Source organism: Lolium perenne, chromosome 4 (genome assembly GCF_019359855.2).
Source record: "Lolium perenne isolate Kyuss_39 chromosome 4, Kyuss_2.0, whole genome shotgun sequence".
NCBI lineage: Eukaryota > Viridiplantae > Streptophyta > Magnoliopsida > Poales > Poaceae > Lolium > Lolium perenne.
Genome location: NC_067247.2, coordinates 366510638 through 366532308, shown reverse-complemented (window position 1 = coordinate 366532308; position 21671 = coordinate 366510638). Strand labels below are relative to the sequence as shown.

Here is a 21671-nt window from a genome sequence, read left to right as displayed (position 1 = left end):
AGTACATAGAGGATGACATGCGGGTCCCATTTAGCAAGAGCGGTATCACCGTTTGAGAGGCGGCGTGGGATCGAAAAAAGGCAAGTGACCAAATATGAGGTGCCAAAAAAAACTCCAAGAAAAGAAAGTTGATTGCACATAGAGGATGACATGCGGGTCCCATTTAGCAGCAGCGGTCTCAATGTTTCCAAGGCGGCAAGGGATCAAAAGAAAAAGGAAGTAGCCAGAAATCAGGGGGTCAAAAAAATCCAAGAATAGAAAGAATTTTGGTTCATAGAGGATGACATGCGGGACCCATGATCCTGCATCGTAAACGGCTCGATCGGAGAACGTTGAACGAGATGGCGCGATCGAGAAAAAAAACAATGCCAGAGAGGCTGCCATCTGGGCCCTACATCCCTCGGCGGTGCGGATTTGCGTTGACTCGGCCGGCGAACGCGAGATTTCGAGATGCACCACATCCCGGGCCACCATACGCGACGTTTTGGCCGCTTTCGTCGGGCTAGGTGGCCTCAAAAACGAGAAAAAAAAGTTTTGACATGCACCATGGAGGGACCCAAAATCGTCGGCCATGGTACACCAGCAACCACGGCGCGACTTCAACTTCGTCGGCCATGGCAACTTTTCTTGTAGTGTTAGTTTGAAAACTCGCAAGAAAGAAAAATGGAATTTAGGGTTTTGTAGTTTTGTCACGAAGTCGGTGTATATATGTGTAAGTGTACATTGCCTCAAAGTGTGTTTTTGGTAATTAATGACAATTTTGATGGACTAATGTTTTCAATGAGTTTATATGTAGGAGTATTCCATTGGTATTTCTTCTACTCCATGTGTTGGATTCAAGTGTGGATGCCATGAACACAAATATATAACTTGGGTATTGGCATCAAGATCTTGAGAGTTTGATTTCAAGAGAAGAATTCAAGATATGGCTATGAGCCGGTGTCATGATAGTCTCATGAGTTGAGCTATGGTTGACTAAGGTTTAGAGCATGCAATCAAATGAAGAGTTCTTTATGTACCTCAAGATATTATGATAGAGAATGAGGAGATAAAAGGTTGACAAAGATAAGAGCAAAAATTGGATTCAAGTTGGTCAACACATGAAGCATAAAGAATGTACCACATGAGAGCTAGCTTGTGATCTTGTGGTATATATGGTATCTTGCCATGGGCATGCATCAAGATTATGATCTCATATAGCCTATGAGAGGATGACATCAAGTGAGATCCTCATCAAGGATGAGAAGGCCAAGTTCAAGATAAGCACATCGAGAAGATCATGCTTGAAGCTTGTCGTCCATTTGGTGATAATGGACTTGTGAAGATGTGGCTAATGAAGCTATCACATAGTAGTGTATAAGGGAGAAATTATGAGTTTTCACGAAGCAATAATGATCAATTGGGCATTCCGTCTTGACTGAAGCATGAAGCGTCATCATCAAGATCAAGTGGGATGCGCAAGAAAAAGGTATTACCTTGCTAGGTTTTCCTTTTACCGGTCTCAAGGTGGTTGTTGGGAGACCGGGTTATAGGATAAATAGCCGCACTATCAAAAAGGGCTTTCGGTTGGGTAACTTGATCGCATTATCTTAGGGAGCTCAATCTTTTGCATACTTTTCATCCCTATATTCTTGTTGCTTCTTGGTGTTTCTCTCTGTGAGTTTCTTGAGCTTTTACGTACTAGCTTTTCAACAAGCCCAAGTTCAGCGAAAATGGAATCCATATGCATCTTCTACCGCGTTTTCGAGTTTGGACGTCTTCACTATTTCTTGATGCTGAGAGGGTCCCTCTATAAATCATATAAATACATTATGTGAGGATTCTTAATATTTCCAACAAAATTGGGGTTCTATTTTTCGTTATCTTTCCAACAAAATTGGTTTCATCTTAGTCGGAGTTCGGGAATTTTGTTAAAGTTAAAGTCTTTCGAGAAAACTGTGTTTGAGAGGTTTGTGGTGAAACTGGCTAGGCCGGCCCCTACGTTGGGCTTCACGCCGGTGACCGTCGGATGCCTATACTGCGCGGCTTTTCGGCGGCGGGTCGGCAGCCTACCGATTCGTCCGCTGCACGATCCGCCCACCGGTCAGCCTACCAGTTCATCCGGCGGACGGCCCGACCTGCCGTCCTGACGCTAGACCGTCCGGCCTATGGTTCGGTGCTGCCGATTTGCCTCGTAGGAACCCCCCAAAATGGCTAGTTTTCTCCCTTGGACTATAAATAGCCCTTCTTCCTCCTTGAGGAGGTAAGGCCAACTATTATACTTGCTCTCTCCTACTCCATTGTTGAACCTCAAAACCGTGCTTCCTCTCCATTCCCTCCCACTATTTTTGCATCTTCTTGAGGGATTTGAAAGAAGAGATCTATATCTACAATTTCCACCAATCAATTCCTCCTCTAAGTGAGGGGAACTCTTGGGATCTAGATCTTGGATTCATTTGTTGATATGCTCCATTGTTCTTCCTCTCTAGTTTCTCCATAGCATTTCTTACTTTGGTGGGATTTGAGTGTGAAGGATTTGAGCACCTTGGTGTTCTTGTTTTTGCATCCTTGCATAAGTGTTGAGATCTTATTTACGATTAGTTCGAGTGAGAGACCGTGAGCTTATTACTCTTGGAGAGGTTACCTCCTAGTTGGTTTAGCAGTTGCTGCTCTGGTGACCTCTTCGTGGAAGATTGTGAAGAGGCCTGGGATTCTCCTTCGTGGAGGTTGCGAAGTGATTGTGGAGCTTGTCATCTCCAGAGTGCAGGAAAAACTATCCATAAGGGAAAGACATTTGTCCTTTGTGGTATTGGCTTGGGGAAGAGGGTGAGCCTTTGTGGCGTTCGGGAGACCTTCATGGTAGCCCACGTCTCTCCAACATGACGTACCTCACTTCGTGTGGGGAACAAGGGAATACATCTTCGTCTCCACGTGCCTCGGTTATCTCTATACCCGAGTTTACTTTTCTTGTGATAGCCATCATCTTGAAGTACTTATATCTTGATACCACTTGTGTTCCTATGTCTTGTGCTTATCTTTCTTAGATTGAGTATTTGTTGTTGCACTTAGTTGAGCCTAGCATATTTAGGTTTTGTGCTTGTAAAATAAACGCCAGTTCAATTCCGCATTCTTACAAGCCAAAACCATAATAGTTTTTAAAATGCATATTCACCCTCCTCTAGGCGACATCTCGTCGTTTAAGTATGTCTGATCAGATCTACCATCTTGGAGAAAAGATCACACCGGTGGTCTAGGAAATTTGTGAGTTAGGTCAGTTTAGTTCAACAACTCACAAACAAAGTAGATGTGAGTTTAGGGATTTACATTTGACGTGAAGTTCATATATGCATGTCCAATCGAACTCTACAACTAAGAAGGCCGCTAAGATAGAAAGACACACATGATTGGTAGAAGATAAAAAAACATTGATCACTAACTGATGGGCAAGACAACGTAGGAAACAAGTGACTTGGACAGTTCTAGTTCGACACGTCACAAAAGGAAGGTGTGCATTTAGGGTTTTATAGTTTGGCGCCAAATGATGCATGCATGTTTGATCGGATTCGACCGTTAAACAAGCTGTTAAGAGTGAACACACTTGTCGTGGGTAGACAATAACACGAGAGAGTTTGACCCCCTACTCCATGGTCAAGCACGACGCCATTGGCACGACTGGCTTCTCATCGATCCAGAAATGCACCGCCGCCATGAGGATGCTTGCATATGGAGCACCTGGCGATGCACATGATGACTACCTTCGCATGATTGATTCCACTGCCATTGAGTGCATGTACAAATTATGCCGAGCCTTGGTGGGAAAGTTTGGCCCGTACTATTTGAGAGGGCAAACTGAAGCAGAGACTGTTAGGATCATGGTAGAAAAATGCAGCTAGATAATTCCCTGGAATGCTTGGAAGCATCGATTGTATGCATTGGTCATGGAAGAACTGCCCCGTTCGCTTGGCAAGGTTTGAACAAAGAATGTCATGGATATTTCAGTGTGGTGCTTGAAGTTGGTGCGGATTATGACCCATGGATTTGGCATTTTTTTTTGGCATGGCGGGATCACACAATGATATCAACGTGTTGCAGCGCTCTCCGGTGTTTTCGAAACTTGTGGAAGGTCATGCTTCACCATGGAACTATGAGGTCAATGGAAACCAATACACCAAAGGCTGCTATCTAGCCGATGGTATCTATCCAACATGGGCGACATTTGTCAAGACAATCCCCGCGCCAACGGGTCAAAAGAATTGCCACTTGCTGAGCACATCAGAGCTGCTGGAAGGATGTCAAGCGGGCATTTGGTATGCTTGAAGATCAATTTGCTATTGTTCGGTATCCTACTCTTACCTGGTCTCACGACCAACTATGGGAAGTGATGGCCTTCTCACACCCGGCTCCTCTCTCCCTCTCATCCGGCGGCGGAGGGGATCGGGGAGTGGGGGCCGGCTTCATCTTCCTGTGCATAGTTGTAGGTGTAGGTGTAGAGTTATGTCTAGGGCTTGTCCCGAGTCTTCCTTCATGGCGTTTGACGTTATGCCATGGGGATTTCCCATTCCAATGCTTGTGTGCGGCGCTAGATGGTTGCTGGCATCACTCTCCGGCGGGTCTCCGAGGTGGAGGTCGGGTGGGAGGAGCGGAGCCAACCAGATCTTGGCCGAGCGGTTGCACATCTCCTAGATGGCCATCGAGGTGTTGGTCAACGAGGGAGATGCCAACCTTTCCTCTGGTTCAGATTTGGTGAGCGGGGGAATATGGAGGCTGCATACAGGAAGATCAACATGAGCTCATCCTCAGTAGCGTATCTTCGATGGCTCGGAGCCGTCCAGCTGCTGACGCAAATGGTCGAAGGGTGACCGCTCCGTCGACCGACATGGTGGCCAGTCTATATGCAGGTGCAGCCCATGCACTTGGGCATCTTCAACCTCCTTCACTGGAGGCCTTTCTTCCTCGACACGGTGGTGCAAGACGACCTCCTGCCAAGTGGTTTTGTCCCCGATGCTGACTTAGGTCATCGTGATCCGAGATCCAGCGTGTGCGATGACAGAGAAGATGGAGGAGTTGATGGCTTTTTTTTGCAAATCTTTGTAGGGTCTTGTTTGCAAGAATCATGGACCATGATGTAGTTTCATTTTCTTTTAAGGTCATATATGTAATTTGTACTGTCACCGCAGATGAATAGAACAGTCTCTGGGTCCTTCGGGTCCCTTCCCAGTTCAAAAAAAAAACCATGGGAGATGATGCAAGCTTGTGTGATCATGCACAACATGATCATTCAGAATGACCGCAAGACTCAAGCCAAGCATGTTGGTCCTTACGAGTGGCAGGAACCTCTTGCGAAGGTTGATCACTAGGTGCCTACAGAGTTTGATAATTTTCTCGCCATGCATATAGAAATCCGTGACATCAATGTTCATGCTCAGCTAGCGGAGGTTCAAAGGAGATTGATCTATCCCAACTTCTATTTATTGACTTTGTTGTTTGTTACACGTTTAATTAGGGATGCTTTTGGGGGACGCGTCTGAAGCAAACGCGCCCAAAAAACAACACCAAAGTACCGCATTCCCAAACGCTTAATCTAAACATGATTTGACCACACGACTGAGGATACTCTTATCTTTCCGCGAAGGTTGCTTGTTTTCAGCGTTTAAACCACTAGAATTGCAAGTAATGATTTGGAATGAGCTGAACTTCCCTATCAACATTTTTACATGAATCGGATACAATAGTTGATTGTATTCACTTGGACCAAATAAATTGACGAAAGCCAATGATGAGGTTATCCTCTTTTTTGAGGAAGAAAAAAGGCAAAGGCCAGTGAACTCAAGATTGGAAGAGTAGAACACACGAAATCAAACAGAGTCGGGCCAGGACGTGAGGTGCACCAAGCGCGATCAGGTCAGGTCACAGGTCAGTTCAGCCATCAACACCGACCGATTGGACCGACATCGGAGCAAACCTTTCCCCTCGTTCCACGGCGGAGGACTCCCCGTCCCGATCTCTCCGGCGTCCGGCCTCACCCATGCATCCTCCCGCGCCGGCCGCCTCCGTCTTCCCCAAGGACTCCCGCCCGCTCCCCTGCCTCCTCCTCACCTCCCTCCTGCTCCTCCTCCTGCTCCACCTCCTCTCCTCCTCCTCCTCCCCCACTCCCTCCGCTCCTCCGGACGCGCCCCGCCGCGCCCCGCTCCCAGCCGACGCCGACGCCGCCTCCGCCGGCCCGGCCCCGCCCGCGCTCGCATTCCTCCTCACTGGCTCCGCGGGGGACTCCGAACGCCTCCTCCGCCTGCTCCTCGCCACCTACCACCCCCGCAACCTCTACCTCCTCCTCCTCGACCGCGCCGCCTCCGCCTCCGACCGCGCCCGCCTCGCGCGCGAGGTGCGCGCCGGCCCCGGCCGCGCCGGCAACGTCCACGTCGTCGGCGACCCAGGGTTCGCCAACCCCCGCGGCGCGTCCTCGCTCGCCGCCGCGCTGCACGGCGCTGCGCTGCTGCTGCAGGTCGGCCAGGGCTGGGACTGGTTCCTGCACCTCCACGCCGCCGACTACCCGCTCGTCGCCCCCGACGGTCAGTCCTCTCTCTCCGCGACTACTTGGATATCTACCTTTCTGCTGCGTGCTCATGACTCCAGCGTCCTCGAGGTGTTCGAGACAGATCTAGCCAGTTCCGTTGGGCGTGAATCTAGTTGCCAGTTTTCTGCTCGTGAGTGATCGATAATGCTTGTGTGAGATGATTGTTCAATATGCACACAACTCTCTGGGTTGAATTGGTACAAATCATCAGGCTGCTAAATTTGTCTAGTGCATTGAAAGTGCTTTAATGTAGATAGACCTCACTGCATTGAATTAGTACGGTAAAGCATGCCACTAGTTCTAAAGATAAACCGCAATGCATCATGGTTAGAATTAATTACCGATATGGGAAAATACTGCCCAAACGTGCGGTCAAGACTTGTGGCGCGACCGGCTCCGCGCCGTTAGATTTGCACATTGCCAGCTTGTGATTGTGATGGGTGCACACGTGTTGACATCACGTGGAGTTGGATGCCTCGGTTCGAGTTCTGCTGTATCTCGTTTTGCCATTGCAATTTTCATTTATGAAGTGTTTCGATAAAGGCAGTAGAATCCTATTGCCATGGTTGGATATTTTTACTTTTGTAGCTTTGGAAGCACAGGTTGTTGTACATCAAGTTGTAAAAAAATTGCAACCACATCTTTGTCTAGTGCATTGAATGAAGGAATTCAGATGGGATCACATTTCTATTCAAGTAACATAACTATTTTCCATCATGCTACATATTTGTTTTGCTTTCCTGGCCCTAAAACATTATTTTTGGCGGGTGACTTGGAATTCTTCCAAATGGATAGGCATAGGTGGAATGGAAATGGTCACCTAATCTGGCTCCAGAAGATAATTGCTATCTAATTAAATTAATGCTTTGTAACAGGTCTGGACAGAGATCTTGTTTTGTTGGTACCTGGAGCTTAAGAAATGAAGTTTAAAAAATTAGTCAATATCTCGGCATGTAGAGCCTTTAACTCACTTCACATGCATTGCCTTTGCTAATTGATGTTGAAGCAGTGAAACTTCTGATATTGTTTTTAAAACAGGTTCTTGCTATTGCTTATAGAATTGCTTGGTTATAAAGTTATAGAACAGAATGGTAGAAAGAGTTCCTGTAGTGTCATTTCATTAATCCTGCTTGGTTACTGTTCTGATCTGACTTGACTTAATTTTTTTGGTAGATCTCCTGCATGTCTTATCATATCTACCAAGGGATATCAACTTCATTCAGCATACCAGTTATGTTGGTTGGAAGGAGTAAGGGCATCTACATCATTCTAAATTTTAACTTTGCTCACTTGGATTTGCGTGTTAAAGTCTTTGCATTGTTTTTTCTGTGCAGGGCAAGACAAATAAGACCAATTATTGTTGATCCTGGTCTATATCTCTCCTCCAGGACCGACATTTTCTATGCTACTCAAAAGCGTGAGCTGCCCAGTGCTTACAAATTGTTTACTGGTGAGGTCAATGCATTCTAATATTTATCAGCATATAGGATTATTTCTGTTACGCCTTCTGTGTACAACAGCATTTATTTGAACCAAGTCCATTTCAAATCTCACGTGTTCTTTCAAGTATTATTAAATGAAAGTTTGCCTTTTGAATGTCCTGATATGAATTGATGATGTTTGGTAGCAATTAAAAAAATGCACTAGAAGCATGAAGTGAGTGCCGATGGAAATAATAATAAGTGCATAGTTCATGAGAAGAATAGTAGAACATTTGTAGAGATCATTATTGCATCCGCACTAACTCAAGTCCCGGACAGTGTGGTAGATTCTTCTTTTGTTAATTTTCTTGTCTATGTGTAGGCATCTTTATCCTTGTCTGTCAACATTATGGCATGTGAATTAAACTGATGGTGATATGCTAAATACTCTCTCCATTCCATATTTGTTGTCGCTGATTTGGATGTATAGACACATTTTGTGTATAGATACATCCGAATCTGCGACAAATAATATGGAACAGAGGGGGTATATAAAAGGAGAACAACACATGTTGTCTTAACAGAGATGTGTTATGGCCCTAACCCTAACCACATTATCATTTTCTTTGCCTGTCGGTACAAGAACTTTGCACATCTATACTGTTATACTCAGTATACAGTCTGGAAGAATCCCAGTGCGTAAGAGAAGTTAAAATTTCATTTCTTTCTTAAATATCTTGTACTCCGAATCCCAGTGCGTAAGAGAATTATGGAACAGAGGGAGTACACATCTTAAGGTACTTGTATTTTTAACCTAACCAATGAAACACTGGCACACAGTAAGTACAACTGGAATGCTCGTTATTGGAGGTATTGTTGTATTTTTGGTACCTCTGTAATGGTTCTAATAATCTAAATTGCACGGATATGGCTACGGGTGTCCGTATCTGGATGATACGGATACAAAAATACGTCCAGATACGGATACAAAAATACGGCATTTTGGAAATGTACAGATACAAGTATACGTTTTATTATTTGTTTGAAAACAGAAAATAAATATATGTAACATCTGGGAGCTACAGAATAGCAGATTTACCTTGTTCCTTTGCATCCAAACTACAAAACTGATTCATGTGAAATCCAATTCTCTCAGAATAGCAGATTTAGCTTCATTCTAGGCAGCTAGCAAAGCAATCAAATCCAAGTTCTAAAGAGTAAAGACAATGGCAGCAAGATAGAATGTTACTTAAGAGTTTAGCACTCAACTGAACTATTAGTTTGTAACTTGAATGATTAATGCAGCAGCACCTGACCTTTTCTTCCATTTTGAAAGGCAGCAACCAGCATTCCAGGCTTCCAGCAACAATAAGGCAGCAAATAGTCATTAATCAACAAGACAACATAAGCTGACAAGCAAGTTCAATATTACATAGCAGAATGGCAGTTCAAATATTACAAAGATAGCAATGTAGCATGTAGGTAGCATGATAGGCTGATAGCAAATAATCGAATAGCAAGTGGCAGTACAGATTTAGAAAATATTACGACACAACACTAAATAAATATTTAGTTTTCCTCCTCATCCTCCATATTGACCACACTGGCATCCACCTCTCCAAATGAGATAGCTTCCAAGTCTGGCTCATCAATTGACAAGTTTGCAACTTCAAACAGACGAACACCCGTTAAGAGACTCAAAAGCATCTCCTCCCACATCCCACATAAGTGATTGACCCCTCTTGTAAGCATCAGATCTTCTTGAGAGCAATCTCAGATTAGAATGGGTGAACACTAAATCTTGTGCACGCTCAGGAGTTGATGCATTTCTGCTGACACAATGGATAAAGCTATAAGTACTCCAATTCCTCTCACAGCAAGAAGATGAGGCTGGTTGGCTGACCAATTTAATAGCCAAGCTCTGCAATAAAGGAATTGATGAACCATGGTTTGTCCACCAAGCCATTGGACTACTCATCCATCTATCATTGATGGACTCATAATCGTTAAATTCTTCGGAAGAAGTGGAAAACCCGGTGTACTCTTCTTTCACTTTTGCCAATTGTTCTTCAATTGGAAAAAAAAATCCTGAAAACCTTCAGCCAGATTTTAGATACCTCGTCATCCTTGTGGGGAGGCTTTGGCACTATAGTATCTACAAGAGGGCAGAAGGTTAATTTAAAATCTTATAACAAAAAAAGATGTAGAGAATGATGACAATTCAAACATGTAAAGCAAGAAAAAGCATACGTACTTTGGATTGAGTGAATGAGCCATGCAATGGAGAGGGTTATTTCCTTTTGCCCACCTTGCGATCGATATTTCTTTAATAACATTGAAGAAGTAGCAACCAGTCTCCTCTAATTCATTTCCTTCATATAGATACTTCAATGTTATTAAAGAAATATTGATCTAGTCGATGCCCAAGTTACTAGATAGATCTAGTCACGTCTAAATTTGCTACAAGAATTATGGAACAGAGGGAGTACACATCTTACAGCGTGTTTGGTTTGAGGGTGTTAAGACTAGGGAATGGGAATTAAGAGGTTATGAGGCATAAGTTCCTTCGCATGGTTAGAGGGAATGGGAGTTAGCAAGGAGGGGGGATGGGAGTTAAGAACCTCAGTTCCCTCTTATCTCTTCCCTGGGTGCCCCCTGTTAATTCAATCGAGATGGGGAATTGAGAAAGAGAAGAAAAACTAGTTCGTTGCGCACGATCCCGCAATCGAAGGAAACAAGAAGCGATATAAATATAATCTATTCATTGGTCTTGCACGCCGATCATTTGTTGTGGCCGGACGCCAATCAATCTGTGGCTGACCTTTCGTCTTTGTGTCTCACCACCGGCGGCCCAGTGTGGTAGTTTGCCGATTAATGTGCTGGTTGTGCACGTCCTTTTTTTTTGAACATAAAAGATATATTAACCATTAACCATCGGAGTACAAGATTACAAAGCTCAAAAATGAGCAAGAGCCAGCTGTTCTAAGTTGCACATAACGGATTCTAGATGGCGACATTTTACACAGAAGATACCGAAGACTACAATTGGAGTCAAACAGCGATCGTTTGTCCGTCGACAGTTCGGGCTCGAACTTGCTGCAATTGCAATCTTCAAGGGCCTCCTTTATGCTCCATACCAGTTGATGCCCCGTGGGTGACTCTCCCAACGGTCTATCTGGCGTATGCACTTGAGGTTTGTGATTGAGCTGTAGATATTGAATAGCCTTCACCGAGCTCAAACTTAAAGGGTCCCCACTGTTAAATCTGAGGATCAACAACGAAGGTGCTGTCGTCCACCTCCCGTGACACAGCCCGAACAGCAAGGGAACGGCATCTTCAGAATGAGTGCCATCAATCAAAGATGACCTTGTGCAGTAATGGCAAATAAGATAAGCTTGCTCACTTATGCCTATTGGACTGCCATTGACTGAAGAATTTTGTGTGCAAACATAACAATGTGGCGGAGATGTGACAATCATACTAACTTTGCTCCACTGGTTCACACAACTCAAATGATTCCTGGTAAAATAGTTCAAGCTTCGGGCAGCATAACCAGACTCAAAGATCTCCATATAAAGTTGATGCAAGGCTAAGTTGGTATACTCACAACTGGAGATCTTCTTCAGCTTGGGGGGAACACCAGGATGATGATGCAGATGGTTTTCCATCTCATTATTTTCGAGCACATGACCACACCAGCGCAAACAATGAAGATCATCCTCAAATCGAGTGAAAAAACCCAAAACAGGGCCAGCGGCCCCCTTCTGGATGTGCAGGAACACAACCTGCAGCAGAAAACTCGAATTCTGATTCCAGCACGCTGGCAGCTGCACGAGCTCCACAAGGCCATTCCCATCAGCACAAAATTTAACTTGAGCTATCAGGAGAACAACACCGCATAGGGTCAGACTAGGAGAAGGTTGTGTAGTAATCTTGCAATGCTTCTTCTCCAACCAGATATTGAACAAATAAATATCCAAGATGGTGTTGCATATCTCAATCCAAGTAATAATGCAGGACAAAGACCAAATCTTGGTCGCAGGCAGGAAATTTCTTGGCTTGAGACCACACCTGAAGTAGCTTCTCTCATGAATCCCCAGACCGAGATCCGACGACATACCAGGACAACTGAAGGAGCCGGCCGCGCAGAACTGGACTTGATGTTGTACTGCAGCAGCCAGCAACTTGTCGCAGATAACCAGCTCGAAATCACCTCCTGCATCAAGGGATCCCAGTTCATTCACAACCCGTGAGTGGGGATAGAGCCTTTGGTGGACTGGTGGAGATGCGACTCGGGGTGCATACGGCCCGAGCGGGAGATGTGCCAGTGCAGGATCAGCGCAAGCGACAGCTATCCATCCCACACAAGCATACTTTGTCGATGGAGATCGAAGCTCCTGAACAGCCACCATGGCCACTCTGCAGCAGAGTACGGACGGAGTTTCCCAGGGAGGCACCAGAGCAAAACCAAGCACCTCAGATCGGGGGACTTGGCCACCTCTCAGCACCGAAGACCCGGCCACCATGGACAAGACAAACAGGGAGAAAAGGATCCTCACTAACCCTAGATCTGATTTATTGGAGAAGGGAAAAAGAACTAGCAACCTATATCTACACGTCCGGGCCTCCCTCCCACCTACCGTCGCCCACAGTGGCCGGCGGCGGCGAGGAGGAGAGAGGCCGGAAACGGGGAAGAAAGGAGGGCTCAAGCGGGGGAGGTCGCCACGGAGGGCAGTCGCCACGGGGGGAGTCTCTCAAAGTCAGTCGTTGTGCACGTCCTTTGCCAACTTATACAACATAGTACGTGATTTCCTTTCCGTTAATCTGTCCCTGTGTTTATCCGGTGAACAACAAATTCAATTTTCGGCTATTTTATATCTGCCAGCGGCGTGAGCTTATCTTCATAATCAAACTGATAATCCATGAACCAAAACTGCCGATTCTCCACATTAGTCCCACCACACACCAAACAAGGGATTGGGACTAAAAATCAACTTCCCATGCCTAATCTCCTAACAAACTCCCACCTCTAATTCCCATTCCCTTTCCTTCCAAGTTGCCAAACATGCTACTGTATTTTTAACCTAACCAATGAAACACTGGCACACACAGTAAGTACAACTGGAATGCTCATTATTGGAGGTATTGTTGTATTTTTGGTACCGCTGTAATGGTTCTAATAAAGTAATAATAAGCGGTGTAAACATTATCTATTTACTTTATTTGAAGTGGCAGTGTGTGGCCTCTCAGGAATAGAAGCTCCTTTTAACCTTGTTTACTACTCCCTCTTTTCCAAAATGAGTGAACCTATACACTAAAACGTGTCTTGATGCATCTAGACCAAATCTGACCAAAGCTGAGACACATAATTTGGAACGGAGGAGTATAATGGATGTTTTCCTTTTTTTTTTTTACAGCAGTGAAAGTATACTCTATTTAATTTTACTTGCTGTTCCTTTTTGCAGGCTCTTCATCGGTTATCCTTTCTAGGAAATTCACCGAGTATTGTATCGCCGGAACAAACAATCTGCCCAGAACAATGCTAATGTACCTGACTAACATGCCCTTGCCACACCGGAAGTATTTCCAGACAGTCCTTTGCAATTCCCCGGAATTCAATAGGACTGTTGTTAACCATGACCTACACTTTTCAACGTGGGATGAATCGTCGTCCAAAAAGGAGCCCCGACTGCTGTCCGTGGCTGACGCAGAAAACATGAGTCAAAGCAGCGTAGCCTTTGCGACCGGATTCACCAAGGATGACCCTGTACTGGATCACATCGATGAGGAAATATTGCAGCGACAGCCTGGAGAGCCAGCTCCAGGAGGATGGTGCATAGGTGGTGCTGGGGACGATAGCAGCCCCTGTTCTGTTTCAGGCAGCACTGATGTTCTTAGACCTGGGCCTGCGGCTATGAAACTTGCCAAGTTGCTTGCTCAAAAGCTGGCCTATCCTGGCTTTTATTCTCAGCAATGTATATGGGACTAGCAATTTGTGACTGTATAACCAGGAAACCACGAGTTATCTCTGTGTGTGCTGTGTGGTGGTCTGGTCTTTTGATGCGATGATTCCGGTATCATCTTCAATTACAATCTCCATTGGTGTCAGAAACTGGTTGCTGTCGAACTATGTCCGTGGTTTCACAGCAATACCTTGACAGAGTGGGACAATCTCAATTCTCATCTGCTCCTTCCCGGTCCTTTCATCAACATCGGCAATTGCATCAAATGCTCCTGCCGCCACCACGCCATGCAACATTGTTGGATGTGCTGTTTTCGTCAAGTTGGCCAAGCAAGGACGCGTTTGTTAGCCTGCAGGGCCTTTTTTTTTGCATGGACTGGAAAGCGAAACGGGCCGTTTGGTTGTCTGAAGTCCTCTACATTGTTGCATGACATGGTTCTTAAAGCATCCTTGAGTTAGGCCTTGGGACAATGCCCGAACCAGCAGCCAGGCTCGTTGTCTTCGGAAGGCTGCATGCGTGGGGAAGGGAGATGAAAACGCTGTGTCCCTTCGGAAACACATGCTATAACTAGCCTCATCGCCCCCTCTTCTTCGTCTCACTCGCCTCTTGACTCTTACCCCCCTTTCCCCCAAACCATCACATCATCAAGGCGGTTCCTCTACCGCCGACAAATCCGCCGCACTGTCGCAAGGAGGAGTAGTGGGACCGGAGCAGGAGACGACGTCGAGAAGCACCGCGATCTCGGCCGGAACCTACACCACCTTCTTCACTGACATCTCGAGTTCGGGCGCGACCTCGACCTCGGCATCGACCTGAACAATGGCTTTTCATCGTGCGACAACATGCCGTGCTTCACCATTTGCGGCGACATGCATATTAGATCTGCTAGGGTTTCCTTTAGGATTGGGTTCAGATAGACGATTCCTTGATGTTCGTCACGATTACTTCCTGTTCCTGTCGATTGCTTGCTATTCACGGTTGGGACGATTCCTTGATGTTCGTCATGATTGTTTCCTGTTCCCGTCGATTGCTTGCTGTTCATGGTTGCAATTTGCTTAGATCTATTAGTGTACTCTGCAATCGCGATAGATTCATTCTATAGATCGGATTGAGATTGGTCAAACTGTCTGATTTTACTATAGGAGAAGTTTTTTTGTGCTGGGGTTTTGCATGTTGTGATTGTTGTGTCAAAGATTAAGCTAAGTAGCCCTAATTTGTTCAGACCCGAGCGCAAGATGAGATAGAAGAGTTGAAGAACGAGGTTGCTCTGCGCAAGAATATGCATAGAACTTAAGCACAAGTTATGAGGTCTAAGAAATAGGAATGAGAGGCAAAAAGAAAGGCTTTGGTGGCTAAAAAAAGAAAGCTAGAGTATGGCATATACGATCTGTTCCAAGTGAATTTTGCAAACATGGATAAGCTCAAGAGGATGAGGGCTATTCTTGATGAGTGATGAATGTGTTGGAGATGTAGTGTAGGAGATACTGCTAATGGTTGAGCTTGGTAGAATTTGTAATGTACCCTAAGTAGCGTTTGTAATGTATACTGGCATGCATTTGTAATGTACACTAATGTATTGTATTTGAACTTTTATACACTAGAATTCCACGTTCTACTAGGAAACCGAGCTAAAACAAGTTAATATGGCTTGCATATTGGTATACTGCATGGGTGTGTAGCTACCCATGCGGGTAGCGAGCTTCATCCCTTGAATTGTTACTTATGTTGTTTGTGATTGAACTAGGCCGATGATTATGCCAGGGATCATAGTATGGAGAGATGATTGATCAGAACCTATGGCTTGACTTAACATGACCATGCTATTGGTTCTAGTCAAACATCTCCTCCATATGTCCTCATATTATGAGGCCTATGTTGCCTTGTTTTGCATGTTTCTGCTTCTTCAATTCTGCATTGGCCAATGATTCAACAATGGCACAACGGAAGGCAAGGTGCTGCCCTCAAACTTAGTCGTGTGTGCCATATTCCTTGCACACTAGATTTAGTTTGTGGACAGTCCCTGCATGCCGTGTGATCCAATATATGAGGTCTCTTTTGGCTTTTCTTCTGCGTTGGCTAATGATTCAAATATGGCACTATGCAAGGCAAGATGTTGCCCTCAAACTTAGTCATGTGTGCCACATTCATTGCACACTAAACTTAGTTTGTGGCAACTCTCTCTTCCTATTGTGTGACCCAATGTATGAGGCCTTCTCTGCTTCTTAAATTCTGCATTGGCCAATGATTCAACAATGGCACTATGTAATGCAAGGTGCTGCTCTCAAACTTAGTCGTGTGCGCCATATTGCTTGCACACTAGACTTAGTTTGCGGACAGTCCCTCTACCTGCCGTGTGACCCAATGTATAGGCATCTTTTGGTTTTCTTCGGCATTGGCCAATGATTCAAATATGGCACTATGAAAGGCAATGTGATGCCCTCAAACTTAGTCCTTTGTGTCACATTTCTTGCACACTAGACTTAGTTTCAGGACTGTCCCTTGAGCTATCGTGTGAGCCAATGTATGAGGCCTCACTAATGTTCTTCATGTCCTTTCATCTATACTTGTGACCAGCCACCTATAATGGCACGTGTTCTTGGTGCAGACTGAGAAGATCTAGCTTGGGGCATCTACGGAGGTTCCCGACGAGGGTTCGTCCAAGAAGCATCGAGGAAGGCCGGATAACGTCGGCCACTTCCACGACAACATAGGGCCAGAGCACTTCCTCCGGATCATCTTCAAGCCCACCTTCGGGCAGCTCCCAATCCCTAAGAAGTTCGTCAAGTGGTTCGGGCCTATCCCTTCTAACATCATCGCCCACACAAACACTGACTGCAGCTGGAGGATGACTATGAGGAGAGAAGGCAATGGCGCATTCATCGACCAGGGGTGGGCGGTCTTCACCATCGCCCATCAGCTCAAGATAGGCTAGTTCCTCACCTTCAAGAAGGTGTCTACTTTCGAGTATAGGGTGGTCATCTTCGACTACACCTGCACTGAGGTGATATGCATGTGCCCAGACCATGGCGATGCCACCAGGTGTTCCGTCTTCGAAGAAGAAGTCTGAAGCTCTACTGGTATTGTCTCGCTGCTACTATGTCGTCTCTACTGTCTAATGGCGTCGTGTCTGAACTATGGTGTCTGAACAAGTGTCGTGTCTTCTCGTGAACTATGGTCGTGTCTGAACTATGCTGTCTCATCCTATTTCGTAGCGTCTATGATCTTTTAAGTCTGTTCTTGCATTGTATGATTGTTTGTGCGGTATTGATCACTCGTAATCAGAAGCTGATTTTGGGTTGCAACCAAACATCATTGCCATTCTAGGCTGCTACTTGGCCTTAAAACCGACCTATCAAACGGCTAGAGCCCAAATCTCCACTGGGCCGAAAAAACTGTCCGCATGCGACCAAACGACATGCCTTTTCTGGCCGTGCCACGTCTGGGACGCGTAGGGGAGTTCTTCTATCTGGCGCAGTCATGCAGGAAACCGGCCCAGGCTACCAAACGCCCCAAGTGTATCAAATGCTGCATGCTTGGCTCCTTTGATTCATAGGATAAGAGAAATATGAAAAAAGTATATGATCATGCCTAGTTGAATCCTATAAGAAGATGAGTTCTATTTTGATGAGATATGACCTAATGTTTTTCTCCTATACGAGTTTCACTATTCCCTCTGGTTCATAATAATGGACTCAACTTATCTAAATCCGTATGTACCTAGTTAAGTTTTGGGATTTCTATTTTCTTGCCCTCGAGTCCTTAGTTGTGCTCAGTTTTCCCCAGCCACTTAGTTTTTCCTTAGTTTTGCCCAAGCCCTTGTCTGAAACCCTCACAAGTGCTGGAACGGCCGGTCGCCCGATGGGTCAACAACTTTGACTGTTATCTGCTAACTAGTGGGGCCACGTAGAGCCCGCAAAGACACGTCAGACCATCCATCTTTGTTTGACCGTAAGCATCGCCGTATCCCTGACCAAAACACGGACGAGTGGGGATTTGGTATATTGAATGACAAGTGGGGCCATGACCCTGATACAGGGGGCAACACACGGGTAGGATTAGATTTTTAAACGGAGCTCTACAGTGATGGCACGGAGGAGGTGGCCTGCAGGGTGCCGAGATGAGATCGACGTCTACAAAGAACTGCATGAGGCGAGACCAGACGCATTAGATAGATATGAACTAGACGCGTTTAACCATGCAAAGAAGAGAAGAAATGGTCGAGGACATCGACGACTACCTCAACACTTTGACTAACTGTGTCGGACACGAACGCGAGCAATGTAGAGAAAACTAGTGTCTCTCCTTTCTGGCATGTACAGATGGGTGCTAGGGGAGTGTGGTGGCGAAGGGAAAGACCTCACGGTGGTCTGTGGCGTCCAGCATAGCGGGGCGGCGTTGCCGTGCCCACAGCGGCGTGCATGTTCGGCATTGGCATCAGCATGTACATTCGGCATTGGCCTCGGCGGTATCTCTGGTGTGTCAGTGATCGAATGAGGGGGCGGGATTGAGGGTGCATCCCGATGGTGACATAGCAGTGGCGGCGAGCATAGCCGTTCTCGGTATCGACATCATTTGGAGGCTGTGATGCTCGAATCAAGGTGGGATTTGTTTCTTGTACGCCAAAATGAATTTGAAACTAGTTTACTGTTGAAGGTTAGGTAAAATACGAAAGTTTGTAACCAAAGTTTTTACTAGCACCATGGTGAGGTTCTTTTTGATAGAGCTATACGGTTTGGCAAAAGTTGTTGACACTTTTTAGATATTCCTTGCTGTTACAGGTATGACATCATGTATGCCAAGCTTGGGGTCATTTGGAGATGTTCGAAAAAATCACTTTGCTTAAGCGCATGCCGTTTGGTCTCACTGAAACGAGCTTTTGTAACAAGTTAGATTTTTTCGACCTTCTCTAAATGACCTCAAAAATCATACCGATGATCTTCTATATAAAGATAGGTAGATTGTTTCGCTTTTACGTTTTCTGAACTTTATTTCCCTTTATAATACCCAGTTGATTTTCAGGTCAAAACCTCGAAAGTCAACATAAGTAGACGGTGAACCCTTCCAAACTTTAAATAGAGAGATAGATAGATTTTTTCGTTTATCATTTTTAGCGTGAAAAGTAATGGCTACAAGAAATCGGTGATGGTTTATCATTTTTTGCGTGAAAAGTAATGGCTACAACAAATCGGTGATGGTTTATCATTTTTGCATGAAAAGTAATGCTACAAGAAATCGGTGATGGTTTATCATTTTTTGCATGAAAAGTAATGGCTACAACAAATAGGTGATGGTTTATCATTTTTTGCGTGAAAAGTAATGGCTACAACAAATCGGTGATGGTTTATCATTTTTTGCGTGAAAAGTAATGGCTACAACAAATCGGTGATGGTTTATCATTTTTTGCGTGAAAAGTAAAGGCTATAAGAAATCGGTGATGGTTTATCATTTTTTGCGTGAAAAGTAATGCCTAAAAGAGTTTATAATTTTTAGCGCGTGAAAAATAATACAGAAAACCAAACTTGCTGAATCCGATGGCAAACTGGGTATTTAGCATACATAGAGGGTGGAAGCTAGCCGCCGACAGAGAGAGAGAGAGGGTGGTGGCCCCGATCAGAGAGAGAGAGAGAGAGAGGGGTTATCCTGTCCGTTAGATCATACGATCAACGGTCAGCGGGCATGATCCGCGTGACAAGGGCTAGACCAATCAGGGCAAGGTTGGGCGTCTGTGAGAATTTGTGAACGGAGAGGGCAAAACTGAGTAATATCAAGAAACCAAGGGCACGTGAGTAGTAAACATACTAAGTGATTCAAATATGAGATTTAAAAAATGGAAAATGTGTGTTTTGTACAATGGAAAATGCGTATTTTGTACAATGAAACCCATCTTGGCCTACCTCAAACTATTTGCAATACAAATATATATGAGTGTGAAAATTGTGGCCTCATTCAGACAAAGTATGTTTTGGGGAAAGCTGTTTTGGGAAGGGCTTATTATGGAAAACCATGCACCTTCATAGCTACTAGGTGATTGGAGAAGTGACAATTTGTGGTAAAACTTGATTTATCTATGATTGTTATGGTTCCCAATGTGGCAGGTCGCGTAAGAAGACTCCATGAGTAAGTGCCACTATGGTTTTATTTTTTTTGGAATTTTTTTGCACATTAAATGACTCATTTAACTAGCTTAATCCCATTAGTTGACTCTGTTGACCAACCACTTGAGGGTAAAACTGAGTATATTCCACTAGCCGGTATTAGCACTCAAGGGGAAAACTGACTACATATATTTTTCCAGTGTAAGACTCGAGGGTAGAACTGAGTACACGTAACGGTGCAGACGTGCAGTACCACGGACGCGTGTCGCGGTGCGCAGCGGTTAGGCGGTGCGCCTGTACAGAGCCCCTCTCTCCCTCCCTCTGCACACGGTCTCATTCTCACTCACGCACGCAACCACGCCTCTCATGTCCCATCAACTTCTCCAAATCGAAGGAAAAAACCCCAACCGCCCTACGCGCGCTTCCCTGCCGGCGATGGAGAAGAAGAATGCGCCGGCGGCCGTCGCCCCCGAGCCCATCGCCTCCGAGCCCATCGCCTCTGAGCCCGTCGCATCCGAGCCTGTCGCCACCAAGCCCGTCGCCTCCGAGCCCGTCGCCTCCGAGCCCGTCGCATCCGAACCCGTCGCATCCGAGGCCGTCGCATCCGAGGGCGGCGCATCCAAGCGCGGCGCCTCCGTGAACTGGACCTCTCTCATGGCTGACGAACCACTTCACAAGATCGGCGACCGCTTACTGGCGAACGAGGAGTACATGGACACCTACTCTGCTTTGAGGCAAGTTTGTAGAAATTGGCGCTCAGGTTTACCTGAGCCCGACGTGCACCTGCACGAATGGATCATGGTAGAACACTCCCTTCCATGCGCCGCAGAGTTCACCTTCCTCCACCTCCGCACATCCCGCTACGTCACCATCGATCTAACGGAAGTTCATGCAAGGTTCAAATTCCTTCATATCTATAGAGTTAATCTATTTTTATTTTCAATCGTAAACATCTTAGTGCTGAATGTTATCTTCATCAATATATTTTAGATACTACTTCATCGGCTTTTGCCGTGGCGTCATCGTGCTTGACCAGAAGAACCAGCCGCACAAGATACAACTTATGAACCCACTCACAAAGACATTGAACACTATGTTTGAGGCGCAGATGCCATCTGTTATTCTGGAGTCAGTCGTTGTAATGAAGTCCCCGACTATGGTCTTCGTTTCCACAGATTACCCAGCGAAAATTGCTTGGGTCGATGAGAGCACTCCAACTAAGGGTATAGATGAAGATTGGGGAGAAGGAAGATTTTCGATCGAGCACCATTCTCTGCTTTGCATTACCCCGTTCAATGATGAATTGTATGCAATAGCTGTGAACAATTTTGAGTTCGAAAAATTAGTGTGCACCAACTATATCCAGTTGGAGCAGCGCGCGAGCACTATCAACATGGAGACACTATTTTCATTTCCAGAACTTGGAAATGACAAGTTCTACCTTGTGAAGGCGGATGGTGATCTGCTGCTTGTGTTGTTGGACAACATGCATTTGGAGGAAGGTCAACCATTGGTGTACCGTGTAGACACTGAGAGCCGCTCTCTCCATGCCGTCAGTAACATTGGCAGTCGTGCCTTCTTCGTCCATTATATCTGGTGTATCTCCGTCGACACCAGAGTGCACCCGACACTTCGACCTGGC

At 45.5% G+C, this 21671-nt stretch overlaps 1 protein-coding gene across 1 annotated transcript; it reads left to right on the top strand.

The window, feature by feature from the left end:
* The first annotated feature begins 5873 nt into the window (after positions 1-5873).
* On the top strand, positions 5874-14058 carry LOC127296679 (beta-glucuronosyltransferase GlcAT14A). The gene is made up of 4 exons (XM_051326861.2): positions 5874-6545; positions 7724-7799; positions 7885-8000; positions 13437-14058. Exons 1-4 carry the CDS (start codon positions 6005-6007, stop codon positions 13958-13960), a joined length of 1257 nt encoding a protein of 418 aa, XP_051182821.1. The 5' UTR covers positions 5874-6004; the 3' UTR covers positions 13961-14058.
* Positions 14059-21671: the final 7613 nt, after the last annotated feature.

What these genes read in the sequence shown, in the direction of transcription:
- LOC127296679 (XM_051326861.2), top strand. Translation starts at nt 6,005, where the DNA reads ATGCATCCTCCCGCGCCGGCCGCCTCCGTCTTCCCCAAGGACTCCCGC. An exon ending in CCCGCTCGTCGCCCCCGACG is followed by an intron (nt 6,546 to 7,723) that starts GTCAGTCCTCTC and finishes TTTTTTTGGTAG; the next exon opens with ATCTCCTGCATGTCTTATCA. An exon ending in AGTTATGTTGGTTGGAAGGA is followed by an intron (nt 7,800 to 7,884) that starts GTAAGGGCATCT and finishes TTTTCTGTGCAG; the next exon opens with GGCAAGACAAATAAGACCAA.